The 16,021-nt window shown below is 42.1% G+C and overlaps 1 protein-coding gene across 4 annotated transcripts in view; it reads right to left on the reverse strand.

Annotated features, from left to right (window-relative positions):
• Window positions 1–15,653, reverse strand: part of MAP3K7CL (MAP3K7 C-terminal like) — a 47,408-nt gene extending 31,755 nt beyond the window's left edge. The window contains exons 1-3 of one of the 4 annotated variants that reach the window (XM_043449080.1): window positions 15,387–15,653; window positions 14,793–14,846; window positions 13,219–13,327 (exon numbers count right to left, since the gene is read on the reverse strand). In XM_043449080.1, coding sequence (XP_043305015.1) covers window positions 13,219–13,327; window positions 14,793–14,828 — 145 coding nt within the window. In that variant the 5' untranslated portion in view covers window positions 14,829–14,846; window positions 15,387–15,653. Of the gene's footprint in view, window positions 1–13,218; window positions 13,328–14,792; window positions 14,847–14,940; window positions 15,041–15,268; window positions 15,292–15,386 lie in introns of those variants that run through there. The other 3 variants (XM_043449079.1, XM_043449078.1, XM_043449077.1) reach the window with 3 other exon arrangements.
• Window positions 15,654–16,021: the final 368 nt, after the last annotated feature.

A 16,021-nucleotide genomic window follows, 5' to 3' on the forward strand; every position in this document is an offset into this window, starting at 1 on the left:
GATTAAACATCAGCAAGAACCCAAATCATGACTATTTCGGCTCATTGAGCTCAAGGCCAGCAACACTGTTTGGCATGGGTAAATGGGAACCAAAGTATTCTTCTTTGGCACCCCAACTAATAGTCATAGATGAGCAGGCACTTGTTAGGAGGAGAAACCACTCCTATGACATACTAGAGCAGACAGTGCATTCTAGAATTCTAAAAGACAACCCAGGAATGGAACTCAAGGCTTCCTGGGACTTAATCCACCTTGCTCCTGTGAAGTCACGCTCCTTCCTGCTTAACTATAAAAAGGGGAGAGGGGAATTATTCATCTTTATTACTATAATAAATAGCAAATATCTGGTGTGACTCAGGATTAATAAAGCCCATTATAAAAATCTTTCATTATTGATACACCATATATGATAGAAGCACATATATGGAACCAAGTTGACAATTTTGCAGACAAGAAAAGGCTTAAGATTGAGTCCTAGAGTTGGGGGAAAAAAAAAAGTCTGATTGATTGACATAGAAATAAACACATAAAAATATTTTAGAAAATAAAGGCAAGATTTTTGTTAAGGAATGGATCGGGCTGGATTAATCCAAGCAGGAAATGACAGCAGAAACAAGAAAAGCAAAGACAGATGTAAGGAATTGACCGTGTTTGAAAGCCAGTCCTGTATTTCAATGCCTGATGCCATCTGGTTTAGCTGGCATCCCTGCCAGCCAGAAATTTCAGGGCTTGCAAAGCTGCTTACAAAGCTGCTCCAAGTTGATGTGTGGTGTGTTTACTTTTAAACAGTGGCTGCCTTCTCTGACTGGTTTTAAAAATAGGCAAATATTCTAAAAGCAGAATAATGAATCACTGGATCGGGCCAAAATGAAAGAAGAAAAATGACTCAGGCAGACTAGCAGCACAGCTGTTCCACAAACATTTGGCCAAATCATTGTAAAACATTTTGACAGTGATATCAGATCGGAGTTCCTAAGTGCAGTTAGGTTTGTTTTGACAATTCCAGAAGCACAAAGTAGAGTGTACAGTAGCTATGTAAGACACCCCGTTGGCAAATTTGGCTTTTGTTAAAAAAAAAAAATAAAGGAGAGTAGCTGCTAGATATGTTTATAATGTGATAAAAATCAGAATGCAAGTACATCTTCTAAAATGTATTTATTTACCAAATATTTATTGAGTACCTATTACATTCAAGGCAGGGACTGAGCTTCTCTGCTCAACTGGTACATCACTTTATCACATTTTTAATGCACTGAGAAAATAATTCATAGGCTTCCTCTTCAAAATGGCACTATGGGCTTGATGGATCGAGCTAAATGTATCCCCAGGAATTTATAAAAGGATGAAAGATAAAGGAAAGAATGAAAGAGGCATTTTTTTTTTTAATAAACAGATGTTCACTGCCTGTTTTGCAAACACAATGTGACTAAGTCAATGGTACTTAAGATAGAACTTTCTGATTGGTATCCCAACCATTATGACATACCATAGTACATTTTATGATGGGCTTGTCTAAGCATCTATTTAGCAGCTGTTGGATTGCTTCGGTGGTTATTCTGTTTCAGATTTCCTTAAATTGTCTACTCTGGGTTTCTCCATGAATGGGATAAGCAAGACCCATTGGGTCTGTAACCCAAATCCTCGCTGATATTTAGTAATTAGAGTTATGCGGCCAGAGCTCTCAGAGAATGCTGCAGCTGGAAGGGACTGGGCAATCATCTGGTCCCAGATTCTCAGAGCAGAGCTGGAGACAAAGGGCCCCAAGAAGGGAAAGGAGTCTCATAAGTGGCGTCACCCCGCCCAGGGCTCCTCTCCTCTGCCCTGCGCTTCTCCACCTTCTGCTCCGCAGTTTCCCATACATTTGTACTTCATGAGCCAGGAACACATTCCCCAAAACACTGGGAATCATGCCCTCGTGTGTGTGTTGTCTGTGTATCACTCAGCTGTGTCTGACTCTGTGACCCCATGGACTGTAGCCCACCAGGCTCCTCTGGGGACCTTCCCAACCCAGGGATGGAACCCAGGCCTCCTCATTGCAGGCAGGTTCCTTATCATCTGAGCCACCATGGAAGCCCCATGACAACAATAACATTGGATAAATTGAGCTTTATAGACACACATAATCATACACACACACTATGTTCTTATTTCCTTTGTTTAACATCAGTTAGGAAAACTTCATCAAAACCAAACCATGTCTATGAACCAGTGTTTGAGAACAACTGCTCTAGACAACATCTTGACTGGATTCTGGAGTCAACCATCTCCCCCTACCCCCCAACCCCTGTGTCCTCAATCCTACATACAACTAAGTCTATGTAGGCTTCCAAACTCTAAATCCTTGGTAAAACAAGTATAGCTTTCCACCCAGAGAAGATGACATCAGGAGAGGAAGAAGTCACGTTCAGAGAACATTCCCAAGCCTCACTCCACTCCCCAACCAAGAAGCTGAGAGACAGCTGGCATAGAATCCATTCAATGAGTCTACACGTCCGGCAGTCAGAGCCGGCTTCCTGGGAATGCACCCGCACAATCGCAATTGCCCTTCGCCCAGGCGGTTAACACTTGGCTTAATGATCTGGGTACGCTGTCTTGAAATTCTTAGTAATTTTTGAACAAAGAGCCCCAGAATTTTTGCGCTGTGCCTCCACAAATTGTTGTCCTGCCTACAGGACAACCCCTGGTGCTGGTGCCCAGGAGACTATGTTTCAAGATATACCAGGGGCAAGTTGATACTAGAGAGGCAAGAGTTTGGGTGGTAGCCACAATGCAGAGGCTCATCCAGAACCTTTCCTGATTACTGTTTGCCTGTGAAGACTCCTAACCACTAAGGACACGGGTCAGGGCCACTTGGTATGATAGACAGACCTGCATTTGAATCTCGAGTTGGCCACTCTTTATGTGGTGAGAGTGGAAGATCAACATCTCTTGGAGATTCAGTTTTCTCCTCTGCAAGATGGGTGTGACATTCTCTGTCTCAGAAATTTATTAGTAAAGGAATTTATATGTCAATCATTTAGCCTAAAGCCTAGCACCTAGGAAATAATCAGTAGTAATAATGAATGCTTAATATAATCACGTTTACTTTCCATCTTTTCACCATAAACTCAGCCAAAGTTGTAACGGTAGAGAAAGGGTATGTGTGTGTGTGTGTGTGTGTGTGTGTGTGTGTGTGTGTGTGTGTGTGCTGGCATGTGTGAGTATATGTATAATGGTAGGGATTAAGGGTATTATCTTCATCATCTGAATAATCCAAAGAGAACAGATAAGATCAAGATCACTGACTCTAATTACTGAATTAGAGTAATTCAGTACTCTATGTAATTTAACTCACCCTATTCCAATCCCAAAGAAAAGCAATGCCAAAGAATGCCAAACTACCACACCATTGCATTCATCTCACACACTAGTAAGGTAATGCTCAAAATTTTCCAAGCCAGGATTCAGCAAAACATGAACCGTGAACTTACAGATGTTCAAGCTGGTTTTAGAAAAGACAAAGGAACCAGAGATCAAATTGCCAACATCCACTGGATCATCGAAAAAGCAAGAGAGTTCCAGAAAAACATCTATTTCTGCTTTATTGACTATGCCAAAGCCTTGACTGTGTGGATCACAATAAACTGTGGAAAATTCTCAGAGATGCGGATACCAGACCACCTGACCTGCCTCTTAAGAAACCTATATGCAGGTCAGGAAGCAACAGTTAGAACTGGACATGGAACAACAGACTGGTTCCGTATAGGAAAAGGAGTACGTCAAGGCTGTATATTGTCACCCTGCTCATTTAACTTATATGCAGAGTACATCATGAGAAATGCTGGGCTGGAAGAAGCACAAGCTGGAATCAAGATTGCCAGGAGAAATATCAATAACCTCAGATATGCAGATGACACCACCCTTATGGCAGAAAGTGAAGAGAAACTAAAAAGCCTCTTGATGAAAGAGAGAAAGTGAAAAAGTTTGCTTAAAGCTCAACATTCAGAAAACTAAGATCATGGCATCTGTCCCATCACCTCATGGGAAATAGATGGGGAAACAGTGGAAACATTGTCAGAATTTATTTTGGGGGGCTCCAAAATCACTGCAGATGGTGATTGCAGCCATGAAATTAAAAGACACCTACTCCTTGGAAGGAAAGTTATGGCCAACCCAAATAGCATATTAAAAAGCAGAGACATTACTTTGCCAACAAAGGTCCATCTAGTCAAGGCTATGGTTTTTCTAGTGGTCATGTATGGATGTGAGAGTTGGACTGTGAAGATAGCTGAGTGCAGAAGAATTGATGTTTTTGAACTGTGGTGTTGGAGAAGATTCTTGAGAGTCCCTTGGACTGCAAGGAGATCCAACCAGTCCATCCTAAAGGAGATCAGTCCTGGGTGTTCATTGGAAGGACTGATGCTGAAGCTGAAACTCCAATACTTTGGCCACCTCATTCGAAGAGTTGACTCATTGGAAAAGACCCTGATGCTGGGAGGGATTGGGGGCAGGAGGAGAAGGGGATGACAGAGGATGAGATGGCTGGATGGCATCACCGACTCAATGGACATGAGCTTGAGTAAACTCCGGGAGTTGGTGATGGACAGGGAGGCCTGGCGTGCTGCGATTGATGGGGTCGCAAAGAGTCGGGCACGACTGAACGACTGAACTGAACTGAACTGAACTGATGCCAAGTTAAAGATTTCCCTGTTGTGGCCATAACTTCAGGTCTTTAAGGTTTAATCTCTTCATTCAAATCTGAATTTTAAAAGGGTTTCTCTTTACTTCCATATCAAAGCAAACATTATATAAAATAATGTTTAAAAAAATTTTTAACTTAGACATGAAAAGTCTTTTGAGTACTTTCATTTGAAAGCTAAATAAAGATTCACATTATTTTTAGAAATAAATAAATGACATAGGGCGGCCAACTCACATTACTAATACATCAAGAACCTATTTTAAGATTTATAGATAGCGTGGTTCTTGTTAGAGCATCATATCATTTTGAAACACTTCATCCTTTTTTTAAACTTTGTTTTCTACCTATTAAACATTAGAGATGAGACTGCTTTAATACACATTGAATTTTCAGGGCCCATAAAATTAGGACTAGAGATATGGATATGGACAAAGGTATGATACCTTTGTATCATATTGGTATGATATTGGTATGATACCTAGTAGGTTGTCAATTAGTAAAAATCACCATGTTACCTTAACCAGTACCTAAAACTATCAGGCAAACAAGATCATATATCAAATAGACTGAGTGATATTTCTCTGCATGGAGAGACCTGATTAAGTTTAAACACAGATTTTATGTTTCTATGAAACACTCATCTAGTCACTATTACTGTAGCTATCATTTTGTGAAGCTTATTGATTTATCCTTTTGTAAGAATTTTTGGACTTATTTAACTTAGAAACAGGCTTCCGTGGTGGCTCAGACAGTAAAGCTTCTGTCTGCAATGCTGGAGACACAGGTTCGATCCCTGGGTCAGGAAGATCCCCTGAAGAAGGAAATGGCAACCCACTCCAGTACTCTTGCCTGAAAAATCCCATGGACAGAGGAGCCTGGTGGGCTACAGTCAGTGGGGTCGTAAAGAGTCGGACACAACTGAGTGACTTGACTTTCACTTTCAGCTTAGAAACATAGTCAGTCACTCAGAAACATGTGTTTCAGGAGCCCTTTGGAAATATATTTATTTCTCAGCACACCACTAAGTAAAATTTACCTCTCCCTTTCTTCTTTCCCACTCTATGAAAACGTATCAGAACTAACTTTCCTTCATCATTTCCCAGGACCACTAGGGAAGACATTTGCTGAAAGGAACATTCATTCTTTTATCACTCAGATCCCTTCTTTACTTGCTTGTGCTCAGTCGTGTCTGACTCCTTGCGACCCCATGGACTGTAACCGGCCAGGTTCCTCTGTCCATGGAATTTTCCAGCCAAGAATACCGGAGTGGTTTGCCATTTCCTCCTCCAGGGGATCTTCCCAACCCAGCGATTGAACCCTCGTCTCTTGCGTCTCCTGCATTGGCAGGCAAATGCTTTACCACTGTGCCACTTGGACCCTACCTCTAAATGGGTAATAAAGTAAAATTAACCCCAAGGGCCTGGCTTTGACTCCCTTCCCATTATTTATATCAGCTGCTTGATTAGAGTGTCTGTGTGCTAAGTCACGTCAGTCATGTCCAACTCTTTGAGACCCCATGAACTGTAGCCCGCTAGGCTCCTCTACATGGGATTCTCCATGGGAGTCCATGGGATTCTCCAGGCAAGAATACAGGAGTGGGTTGCCACGTTCTCCGGCAGGGGATCTTCCCGACCCAGGGATCAAACACGTGTCTCTTCTGTCTGCTGCATTAGCAGGTGATTTCTTTACTACTAGCGCCTCCACAAGTTATTTAACCTTCCTTAGCCAACATTTCCACTTCTGTAAAATGGGTATAATAACATCTTTTCAGTAGAGTTGTCACTTGAACTAAATTGATGAGATAGTACAAGCAAAAGCACCCAGGAACTCCATAAGCATTCATTTCCATTCTGATCTTTCCTTTACAGCCTTCAGCAACAGATTCCAACCAATAAATCCAGCTGTCTCAAAAACTCTTCCCCTGGTATCAGAAGAACGAACTCCAAGGGGTTATAGATATGGTATTATAGATTTTATAGTATTTATTAAGTTCTACTAGGGCTCCCTACTCTGTGGCTCTATAGATCAGGGATCCCTAACACATGGGATCCAAAACGTCATGATCTGAGGTGGAACTACTATAATAATAACAGAAATAAAGTGCACAATAAATGTAATGTGCATGAATCACCCCAAAACCTACCCCTCCTTCCGTAGAAATATCGTCTTCCACGAAACTGGTCCGTGGTGCCAAAAAGCTTGTGGACTGCTACCGTAAAGGATATAAATACAGGAGATCATGCCCCCGCTTCTAAGAGCTTGAGTGGTTTTCAGCTGATTGTTGTCCCTTCATGCAGAGATGAACTCAAAGTAAGGTCAGAAGTGGGACAGAATGTGACTCAGGAGAATGCCCACGTCCTCAAATGCCACCCTCACCAAGCTGGCTGGTAGAATTCCCGTGGGAACTTGATCCTTAGGCTTCCTACTGATTCCCCCATGGATACGCACAAACACACCGAGAGAGAGAAAAGCGTCAGTCTTGACGTTTACTTATTGCTTAGCTTCTGAATGAGGTTTTCCAGAGTCTTTCCTGAAAACAAGGATTGAAATGTGAAGGGAAGGGAGCACGGAAACTTTGGGACCCTGCGGAGGAAGAGAGAAACACCACCAAAAGGTACCACAGGTAGAAAAAGCCAAAGGAAGGAAACAGTGGCAAGAGGCACTTCACCTGTATCAGTTTTGCTGAGAGCTAGCTTTGCAGGTGTGAATCTTGCTTCTAAAGAGACATTCATATAATATGCAGTTAAACTGGAGTCAAGGATAGTTGTTTCAGCTACTCCACCTAATTCCCACTGCCATACAAAACACCCGATTGTGGGGAAAAAACAGTTTACATAAACAGAGTGAGTCTTGATTTTTTTAACTAAATGTCTTCTAATGAAATCATACCCAGATTTTTTTTTTTAAATGTTGAAAGCTATGAGCTTGGGCTTATATCTCTGACTCTAAATAGTAAGTATCTCTGACTATAATAATAAGAAATTTTTTTTTAAAGCCAAGGCCTAGATTTTTTCAACAGTGTGCCAGATTTTGGCTCCACTGAAGATAAGGAAAATTCTCAAGTAATTAACATCAAATCCTCAAGTCCATTAGACTCTAAATTCTAATTGGAGAAGGGCCAGGTTATTCTCCCTAATAACCTAAGAGATGTGATCCATATTTCTCTTCTGCACATTTTCTGTTGAGGAAAACTGACTCCGTGAAAGTCCCTGTTTAGAAAGTCAACTCTCGGAATTCGAAGTTTGGAGGCAATACAAGTTATATTATTGGTTTATTAAAGACAAGCATTGCTGGGAATTTCCTTGTAGTCCAGTGGTTAGGACTCCAAGCTTTCACTGTACAAGATCAAGGTTTGATCCCTGGTCTGGGAACTGAGATTCCTAGATCCTACAAAGCCACATAGCACAGTCAAATAAATAAATTAAAATTAAATTTTTTAAAGATTTTTTTTGATGTGGACCATTTTTAAAGTCTTTATTGAATTTGTTGCAGTATTGCTTCTGTTTTATGACTTAGGTTTTTTGGCCCAGAGCCATGTCAGATCTTAGCTCCCTGACCAGGGATTAAACCCGCACCTCCTGCATTAGAAGACAAAGTCTTAACCACTGGACTGCCAGGGACGTTCCAATAAAATATATTCTTTAAAAAAAAAGAAAAAAAGAAAGACAAGCCTTGCTGCCTCTGAGAGTTATGGTTAGCTAAATGTTACTTAATAAAGCATTCTAATGTTAGGCTAGAAATGGAGATTGTATTTTAAAAGGTATTTATTTTTTCCCCTAAAAATGCACTTCCTTTATTTAACTCCTTGGAGGTCCATAGTCTTTTTGGAGACTTGTGGCTCATTTTGCTATCAGTGATCAATTCCCCATCTCCAAGGCCAGTCTGTCACCAAGTCTTTCCAACCCTTCCTTCAAAATGTACTCTGAATTCAGTCATCCCATCCCATTCTCTAATCCAGGCTTTCACCACTTTATCTGTGTGCCATGGTAAGAAGCCTCTTCCATTCTCTCATATCCTCACATTCCAGGCTATTTCAACTGAACACTTACCATTTTCATCATATTACTCCCTTGCTCAAGAATTCTTGACACTCTGCTACTTCTGATCAAAACAAATTCTTTCATTGCACTCTGAAGATTGACTTGGTAATGCTAATTTATTGCTATCTAAAACAAAGCGAGCGGCTGAACTGAACTGCAATCAAACTTTCTACACAAGACCCCAGCAAAACGCCCAGCTCAGAGAGGGGCTTAGTAAATGTCAGGTTACTCTTCCACAGTTCAGACCTCTGCTCCAGTTGAAGAAAGTTTAAGAATTTCCTGAACAAATTGTGCTCTTCCTGACTTAGGTTTTGCTCATGATTTCTGTCTGAAGGAGAAAAGAAGAATTGTTAAAAGATGTGTTGTTATTGTTGTTTAGTCACTAAGTCATGTCCGACTCTTTGCACCCCCCTGGACTATAGCCTACTAGACTCCTCTGCCCCTGGGATTCTCCTAGGGAAGAACCTGGAGTGGGTTGCCATTTCCTTCTCCAGGGGATCTTCCCCACTCAGGGATCAAATCCACATCTTCTGCATTGCAGGCGCATTCTTTACTGCTAAGCCACCAGGGAAGCCCCAGAAGATGTGTAGCTTCCTTTTTTAACACCTGGTTTCCAGAAATGGCATCTTTCCTACACTCTCTTTCTATACCCGACCTGCCTTCAAGCCCAGGATGATTATCACATCACACAGCTATACCGATCTGCTCTGGGTGACAGATTTTTCCCCAAATCTCTCTGCCTTTTAAAACCCATAGGAGATCTTACTGTACTTCTCTGTTGCAGAGCCCACCAGACTTTGACAGAGAGCTAGAAATACAGAAACTAAGTAAAACTCAGCTAATTAATAAGATCAGAGGCAGAGACACCCACAATCCACCAAGTGGATAACGAGTTGCTAAGTAGTTGCAGCTCATTCATCCAATAAACCCTACCTTGACAAGAGGCAGAAGTGTGAGATGTAGGGGAACACAAAGCTGCCTCGTGGTTTACACTTTGCTTAATACTCCAGAATCAGTCATCACAAACACAGGGGCTAGTTTACTCCTCAGCTCATGTCAAGCATGATGCTAAATGCTTTATCTATATTATTGTTACTGCTTTAGTCACTAAATCATGTCCGACTCTTTGCAACCCCATGGACTGCAGCCCACCAGGCTCCTCTGTCCAGGGAGATTTCCCAGGCAAGAATACAGGAGTAGGTTATCATTTCCTTCACCAGGGGATCTTCCCCACCCAGGGATCAAACCCACATCTCCTGCATTGAAGGCGTATTCTTTACCGCTGAGCCACCTGGGAAGCCCTCTTTATCTATATAGTGTTATTTAATTCTTCCAATAACTCTATGAGCTATTACTAGACACATGGGAAACTGAAGTTCAGAAAAGTTGAGTGATTTACGCAAGATCACACAAACCATGATGGAAATGAATCTGGAAACGACCCCTCACTAGTTCCAAAGCCCTAGGCCCTTAACTTTTACACTAAATTGTCTCAGAAAAATATGAAGCAAAATAAAAGATGACTAGAGGAATAAGCACTGAATTAGGCTCATGAGAAATGAACAAGTCAACATTCACAGACAAAGATGTCTCCTTTTCTCGTGGACTCTCCTTACTCCCTACAATAAATTCAAAAATATGGAATTACTTTTTAAAAGTTTACTTGGTTTTCTTACTTATTATAAATGAGATGTTTTCCTTTGTTTCCCCCCTACATGTGTGGTCTATAGAACACATGCACTGGAATTCAAAAGGCATGCACAGTGCATGAGTCTCACTTGTGACTCCACACACTCCTCACTCAAGAATTCAGAGGGAGTGCCCCAAGTGTCTGCAAAGCATCTTTCTGTACACTTGTAACTGCAGGTGCCTAGGGAAATACAGATTGTTGGACTTCAGTCGGAACTTACTGCAGTAGGAGTAGGGCCATGGGACATACATTTTTGATGAGTGTTCTCAGATGATTATTTTAAGAAAGATGGAGAAACAGGGAACTCTAGCTCCTGCCTTGGATTCTCTAGTTAGGTGCCTTTTCTAGAGCTATGGGAATGCATGATCCTTTTTAAAATTTAATTTTAGAAGGTTGTTCATAAAACTTCATGAGCATCCTTCTGTAGGGTAAGAGGCAGGAATTAGGTGAAATAAATGACAACCCTTATTGGAAGCTTCCATATCAAAAAAAAAAACCCATGAATTTCAGAAGTGGACATTCTTGGGACATTTGAAAGAGACTGGAACAAACCAATCAAAACTGACTGATGAAAAGTATGCAGGAATTCTCAGTGCTCAAAAGATGGTGGTAAGTTAATTACAAGTTGTACACCTTGTACTTCAAGGAAGAATCTATTCATGCAACCCAGAGAGCAAGGGCCCCCTCTCCTTGGCGCTTTTCTGTACATAAATTAAATTCTGTTAAAATGAAAATGAGGGAACATTTATTTGTGTCATTCCAAATTATGACATAATCATACTATTTAGAACAAACAAGCTTTATATACTACATTTTCTCTGTAACTCTGTTGATTATAACAGGACTTGTCTCGCTCATGTGGAACACAAACACAAGGAAGAAAACTGTACATTTTCTTTCTCCCTGGAGTTTGGGTTTATATGTGTCTGCCTTGAGAGCCAGCCAGTCAAGCACTTGGTATTCCTCAAAATCTTGCATTTATGAAATGCATAAAAACAGAAGGAGCTTTTCTTTTTTTTGTTTGGTTTTTCTTTTTGTTTTGTTTTTAACAAGAGACTCTATTCTTTAGAGCAGTTTTAGGTTTATAGATAAATTGAGTAGAAAGTACAGAGAGTTCTTACAGACTCTTTCTCCCTACACATGTAGTTTTCTTTTTCTTCTTAGAGATGCAGCTTGGAATAATGGAGAGGGTTTAAACAGTCCAGTCCAGGGATGTGAGTTTAAATCATAACTCTGTTATTTATAAACAGTGTGGTCTCTGGACTTCAATCTTTGTCTCTGCAAATTAAGAATACTAATAGGTACATAAGCATGGTTATTCCAAAGATCAGAAATAGTATAAATGAAAGTCTAATGAAAAGACAAATGCAATTGATAGTCATTGTCATTTCTAAGCTGGGATGGGTTGATTCACCAGTTGGGAGGATTTCCCTTCACCATTGTCTTTCAGGGCAACATTGAGTGGGATACAGCATAAGAGTAGCCACGGGAAAAGTGTCAGCAGAGAAGGTGATGAAGAATCAAGGCTTCACCTCTTTCCCCTCTAGAATGAATCCGCCACTGGAGGCTGCACCGCCCGGAAACCCCAGGGTAATTGTCACCCCATAATCATGGAGTCTAGTAAAGTCTGATGGAGGAGGAAATGGCAACCCACTCCAGTATCCTTGCCTGGAAAACTCCACGGACAGAGGAGCCTGGTGGGCTGCAGTCCATGGGGTCGCAAAGAGTCAGATACGCCTGAGCGACTGTGCACACATAGTCAAGTCTGAATGGGCTGTGTAATGTCAGACATCACAGAGCCCAGATCCTTACTCTGGATTACTTTGTCCCCTTTCAATCGTTACTTTTTAAAGTGTTCCTTCCTCCAGGAGCACCGTAAGAAAGAAGGAAGGAAGGAAGAAAAGGAGGGAAGGAAAGAATCAATTCTCAGAAGATCTAAGGTTTAAATGATCGTGTGGTTTAAGGTGTATGATTACGTGACTATAATGGATGACATTAGACTACAAGCAAAAGCTGATGCCAATGGAAGAAACCCAAGCCTTCCCTTCCTCACGGCTGTGACCTCACACCACCTGGGGTCCCCTGTCGAGGGAGGTGCAACTGAATATGCGTGTTAAGAGGTCACTGAAGAAGCCATGACACACGGCTCTAAGTATGGCAGCCTCACCTCAGACCGAACTATTTCAAGAGGGTCCGCCTCACCTGTCCCATTCATCACTCCCGCCGGAGTCTGTTTATTTAGCCGGACGTGTGGGAGCGCCACGAGAAACCAGCATTTGGAACTGGGTTTCAGGAAATGCTGCTGGAACCAGGACAGTGATATTTTTATCTTACCTAGCCAACTGCCAGCTCTTAGTACACGTTTCCTCATGCAGTTTGAACAATGACATAATTTGCCCTCCTTAGAAATTGTTATAGCTTCATGAATTTTATAGTAAGAGAAAGCGAAAATGGAGAAAGTGAAAAAGAAATGCGCTCGAACCACCCAAGGTATAGAGGTGGATACATCACCAGAGGGATTTCTGGAAGCCACACTTCAACAAGGCATGAAAAAAAAATCACATTCCCCATCACTGGGTCATACCAGGCATGCTCTTTTTTAGGTCATACAGCATGCAAGATCTTAGTTCCCTGACCAAGGATCGAACCCGTGGCCCCTGCACAGGGGGTGCAGAGTCCTAACCACTGGTCCGCCAGGGAACTCCCCAGGCATGCATTTTTAAATACGCTTCGTGGAAAAGATGATGGTAAGAAGGCAGCAGGCGGGGTGGTGGTAGGGGGGCGCTTTTCCTCAGAGCAGAGCATACCTGCGGCATTGTCGAGGCTGAAGGCGATGCGTACTGGCTTATCTGCAGGTACCCTGGCTGTGCTGATCATGTGGGCACCTGAGCCTTGGCCTTCCTCTGGGTCTTCCAGCTGCAAGGACAAGAGAGACCCATGGTCACTTTATCCAGCATCGTCCCAAGAGCCCTTTGGAAATTAGAAAATAAAATTAGTAAACAATGTTTTCTTATTTTAAAGCTGTTTCTAGCTCCTAGCTTCCTTTCCCTACACCTGCTGCATTTAAAATTCCTTTTCTGGCTTATAAAAAAAATTTTGCTTTGGAAATACATCTAGAATGAGATTTACAGGATGGAGCAAAATCTCCACCCACCTCACTTTTTTTAATATCCCCTACACTGACCCGTCCAGCCCTGGCCCTTTGAGGTCTTACATAGTTGCTTTATTTTTGAGGGGGATAAAGAATCTTAATAAGGCATCAGACAGCTCTTCACAGAAGCCTAAACTGGATCTGAATTATTGATCTGGGAGTGGTAACAAATGAGTATCGTATCATGGATTTATTTCAATGACTACTTAATTATTTCAATACCAAAGACTACTTAAAGACATTCCCCCTTATATTATGAATGGTATGTGCTTTAAATATCTGATTAACTACCTATAAGTCTATCAAACATTTCTAAAGTAGATATGATAAAAGCAAAAGACAACATACAATATAAGCAAAAGACAAATCCTAAAACATCCTATGCATACTCCACCCCACCTACTAAATTATCATTGAATTAATAAACTAAGATAGAAATGAATGGAAAAACATACTACAGATAAGATGGGTTGGGGTGGGTGAAAATATATGACTATTTCTTTGTTAAAATAAGAGAATTTAGCCCAAATACATTTTAACAAAGATATTTGATTGTTTTTATTCAATGGAACTAGGAAAAGATGTTATTATAAATACACGATATCCTTGTCATTTAAACCCATATATTTAACGTCTCTATTTTTAATCAAGCATCCCCCTAAGCCCTCTATTTTCCTTCTCATGGAGACAGTAAACCAAAAACTCCAAATGATATTTTAAGGAAAATGTTTCTAAAAATGGCAAAATACAAATCATCTATTTACCCATCCTTAGTGAGATTCTGGGAACTGCTGTAGTAGGGCATTTTCTCACAGCAAGGTTTCTGATTCTTTCCCATAACATTTCTCTATCTAAAAATAGTGTTCTAGAAAACCAAATTTTGTTTTTACAATTATTTATAGATTCAAAGCAAATGCATATATAGATATATGTATATTTAGACATACATACATATGGAATCATCTTACCCAGTACATGAAAAGAGAACAAGCTTATATCAAACACCTAGTATAGCTTTGGAGAAAAACCAGCAACTGTTTATCACCCAGTTAGAATCATAGTTGGCCCATTCATTTAACACTCCAAGTAGCAATGAACCATAAAGCACTCCAAGCCATGTCATTCTAAGTTAGAAAAAAGTATTAACATGAAACATTCGACTCAAGAAAAGGGTAATATAAAATCACTGTTACTTGACTCAAAATTTGCTTTATCTTAGCTCTGACATACATTTGTGTGTAGTCTCGTCTGGTTAGAATCAACCATCTCGTTAGCCACCTGTTCCTAGGGAATAGAACAGACTGTCTCAAATTAAACAAAACAAACAATAAAAATCCCCTTAAAGTTGCAGCCAAAAGAAAAAGTCTTATCATCACACCCTGTACCATCACCAAACCATTTTATCGGAACATCTGAGGGTGAAAAGCTTCACTCCTCCTTTGGCTAAATCTCCCAGTGCTTTCCTGCACCAAGGCATAAACCACAAGGGGTGGAAATGTGCCTCCGGGGGTTTTGTAGATAGATCCCTGGCAGGGTTTCCAGCCCAGGGGTGGGGGGTGGGGGGGGATGAAATTGATCAACACAGCTAACGAGAGCCCCTCCCCTCCACACGACGGAGAACATCTGTCTGCCTCCCAAAGGATGGCGGGCGGCAACGTTGGGTGGATCTGGAGTTCCGCACGCTGTCAGCCCCTGCACCCACTTGCCTCTTCATCACACCGCCTGGGGGAACCGGGCTGATTCCTCCTCGGGGCGGTAGCAGAGCTTTGGTGAAGTTGCTGGTGCTCTGAGCGTTTGGCTGGCCTTTCGCACCTGTCGCCTTACCTCACTTAGCCGAGTGTCTGGACTCGAGTAATCCAGGGCCAGCCGCTGCCTTGGCCGGCCGCTGCCTTTGTGGAGGAGAGGGCTGGAGGCAGGGCGGGCCGCACCTGCCACATAGCAGCGTGACAATCTGAGCAGCAGGGACAGCTGGGAGGGCGGCTCGCTGCTACCTGCCGTCCCCCAGACCCCGGCGTCCCGCGGGGCCTCCCCCTGGGCCGCTTCCCTCCGCGACCCCTCTCTCCTTTCCCTGCCTCTCCCGCAGCCAGGATGTTGTCATGCTTCTAGAAAAAGCAAGCGCAAAAGAAAAACCCTCCTCCTGTCAAGAGGCATTGATAAACAGCAAGTTGCGGAGCGTCCAAATGTTTTAATTCATTAGTCCTGGCAAACCTAAAATACAAACAGACTTGCTTCACAAGACAGGAATGTCTTCAGCGTGACCCAATCCGTGTCTGTGTCTATTCCAGCAAGCGGGCCGGGAGAGCATGACTGCAGTCAGCAAAAATGTTTCGGCCGCTCCAGTCGGCTCCCCGCGACCCGGCCAACTTGGACCGGCCACCGGCCGACTCGGAGGAAATGATAGAGCGATGATTCCGCGGAAGAACGTGAGGGCTGCGGCGGAGCTGCTGTTGGGCTTGATG

The sequence above is a fragment of the Cervus canadensis genome, chromosome 27 (assembly GCF_019320065.1).
Source record: "Cervus canadensis isolate Bull #8, Minnesota chromosome 27, ASM1932006v1, whole genome shotgun sequence".
Lineage (NCBI taxonomy): Eukaryota > Metazoa > Chordata > Mammalia > Artiodactyla > Cervidae > Cervus > Cervus canadensis.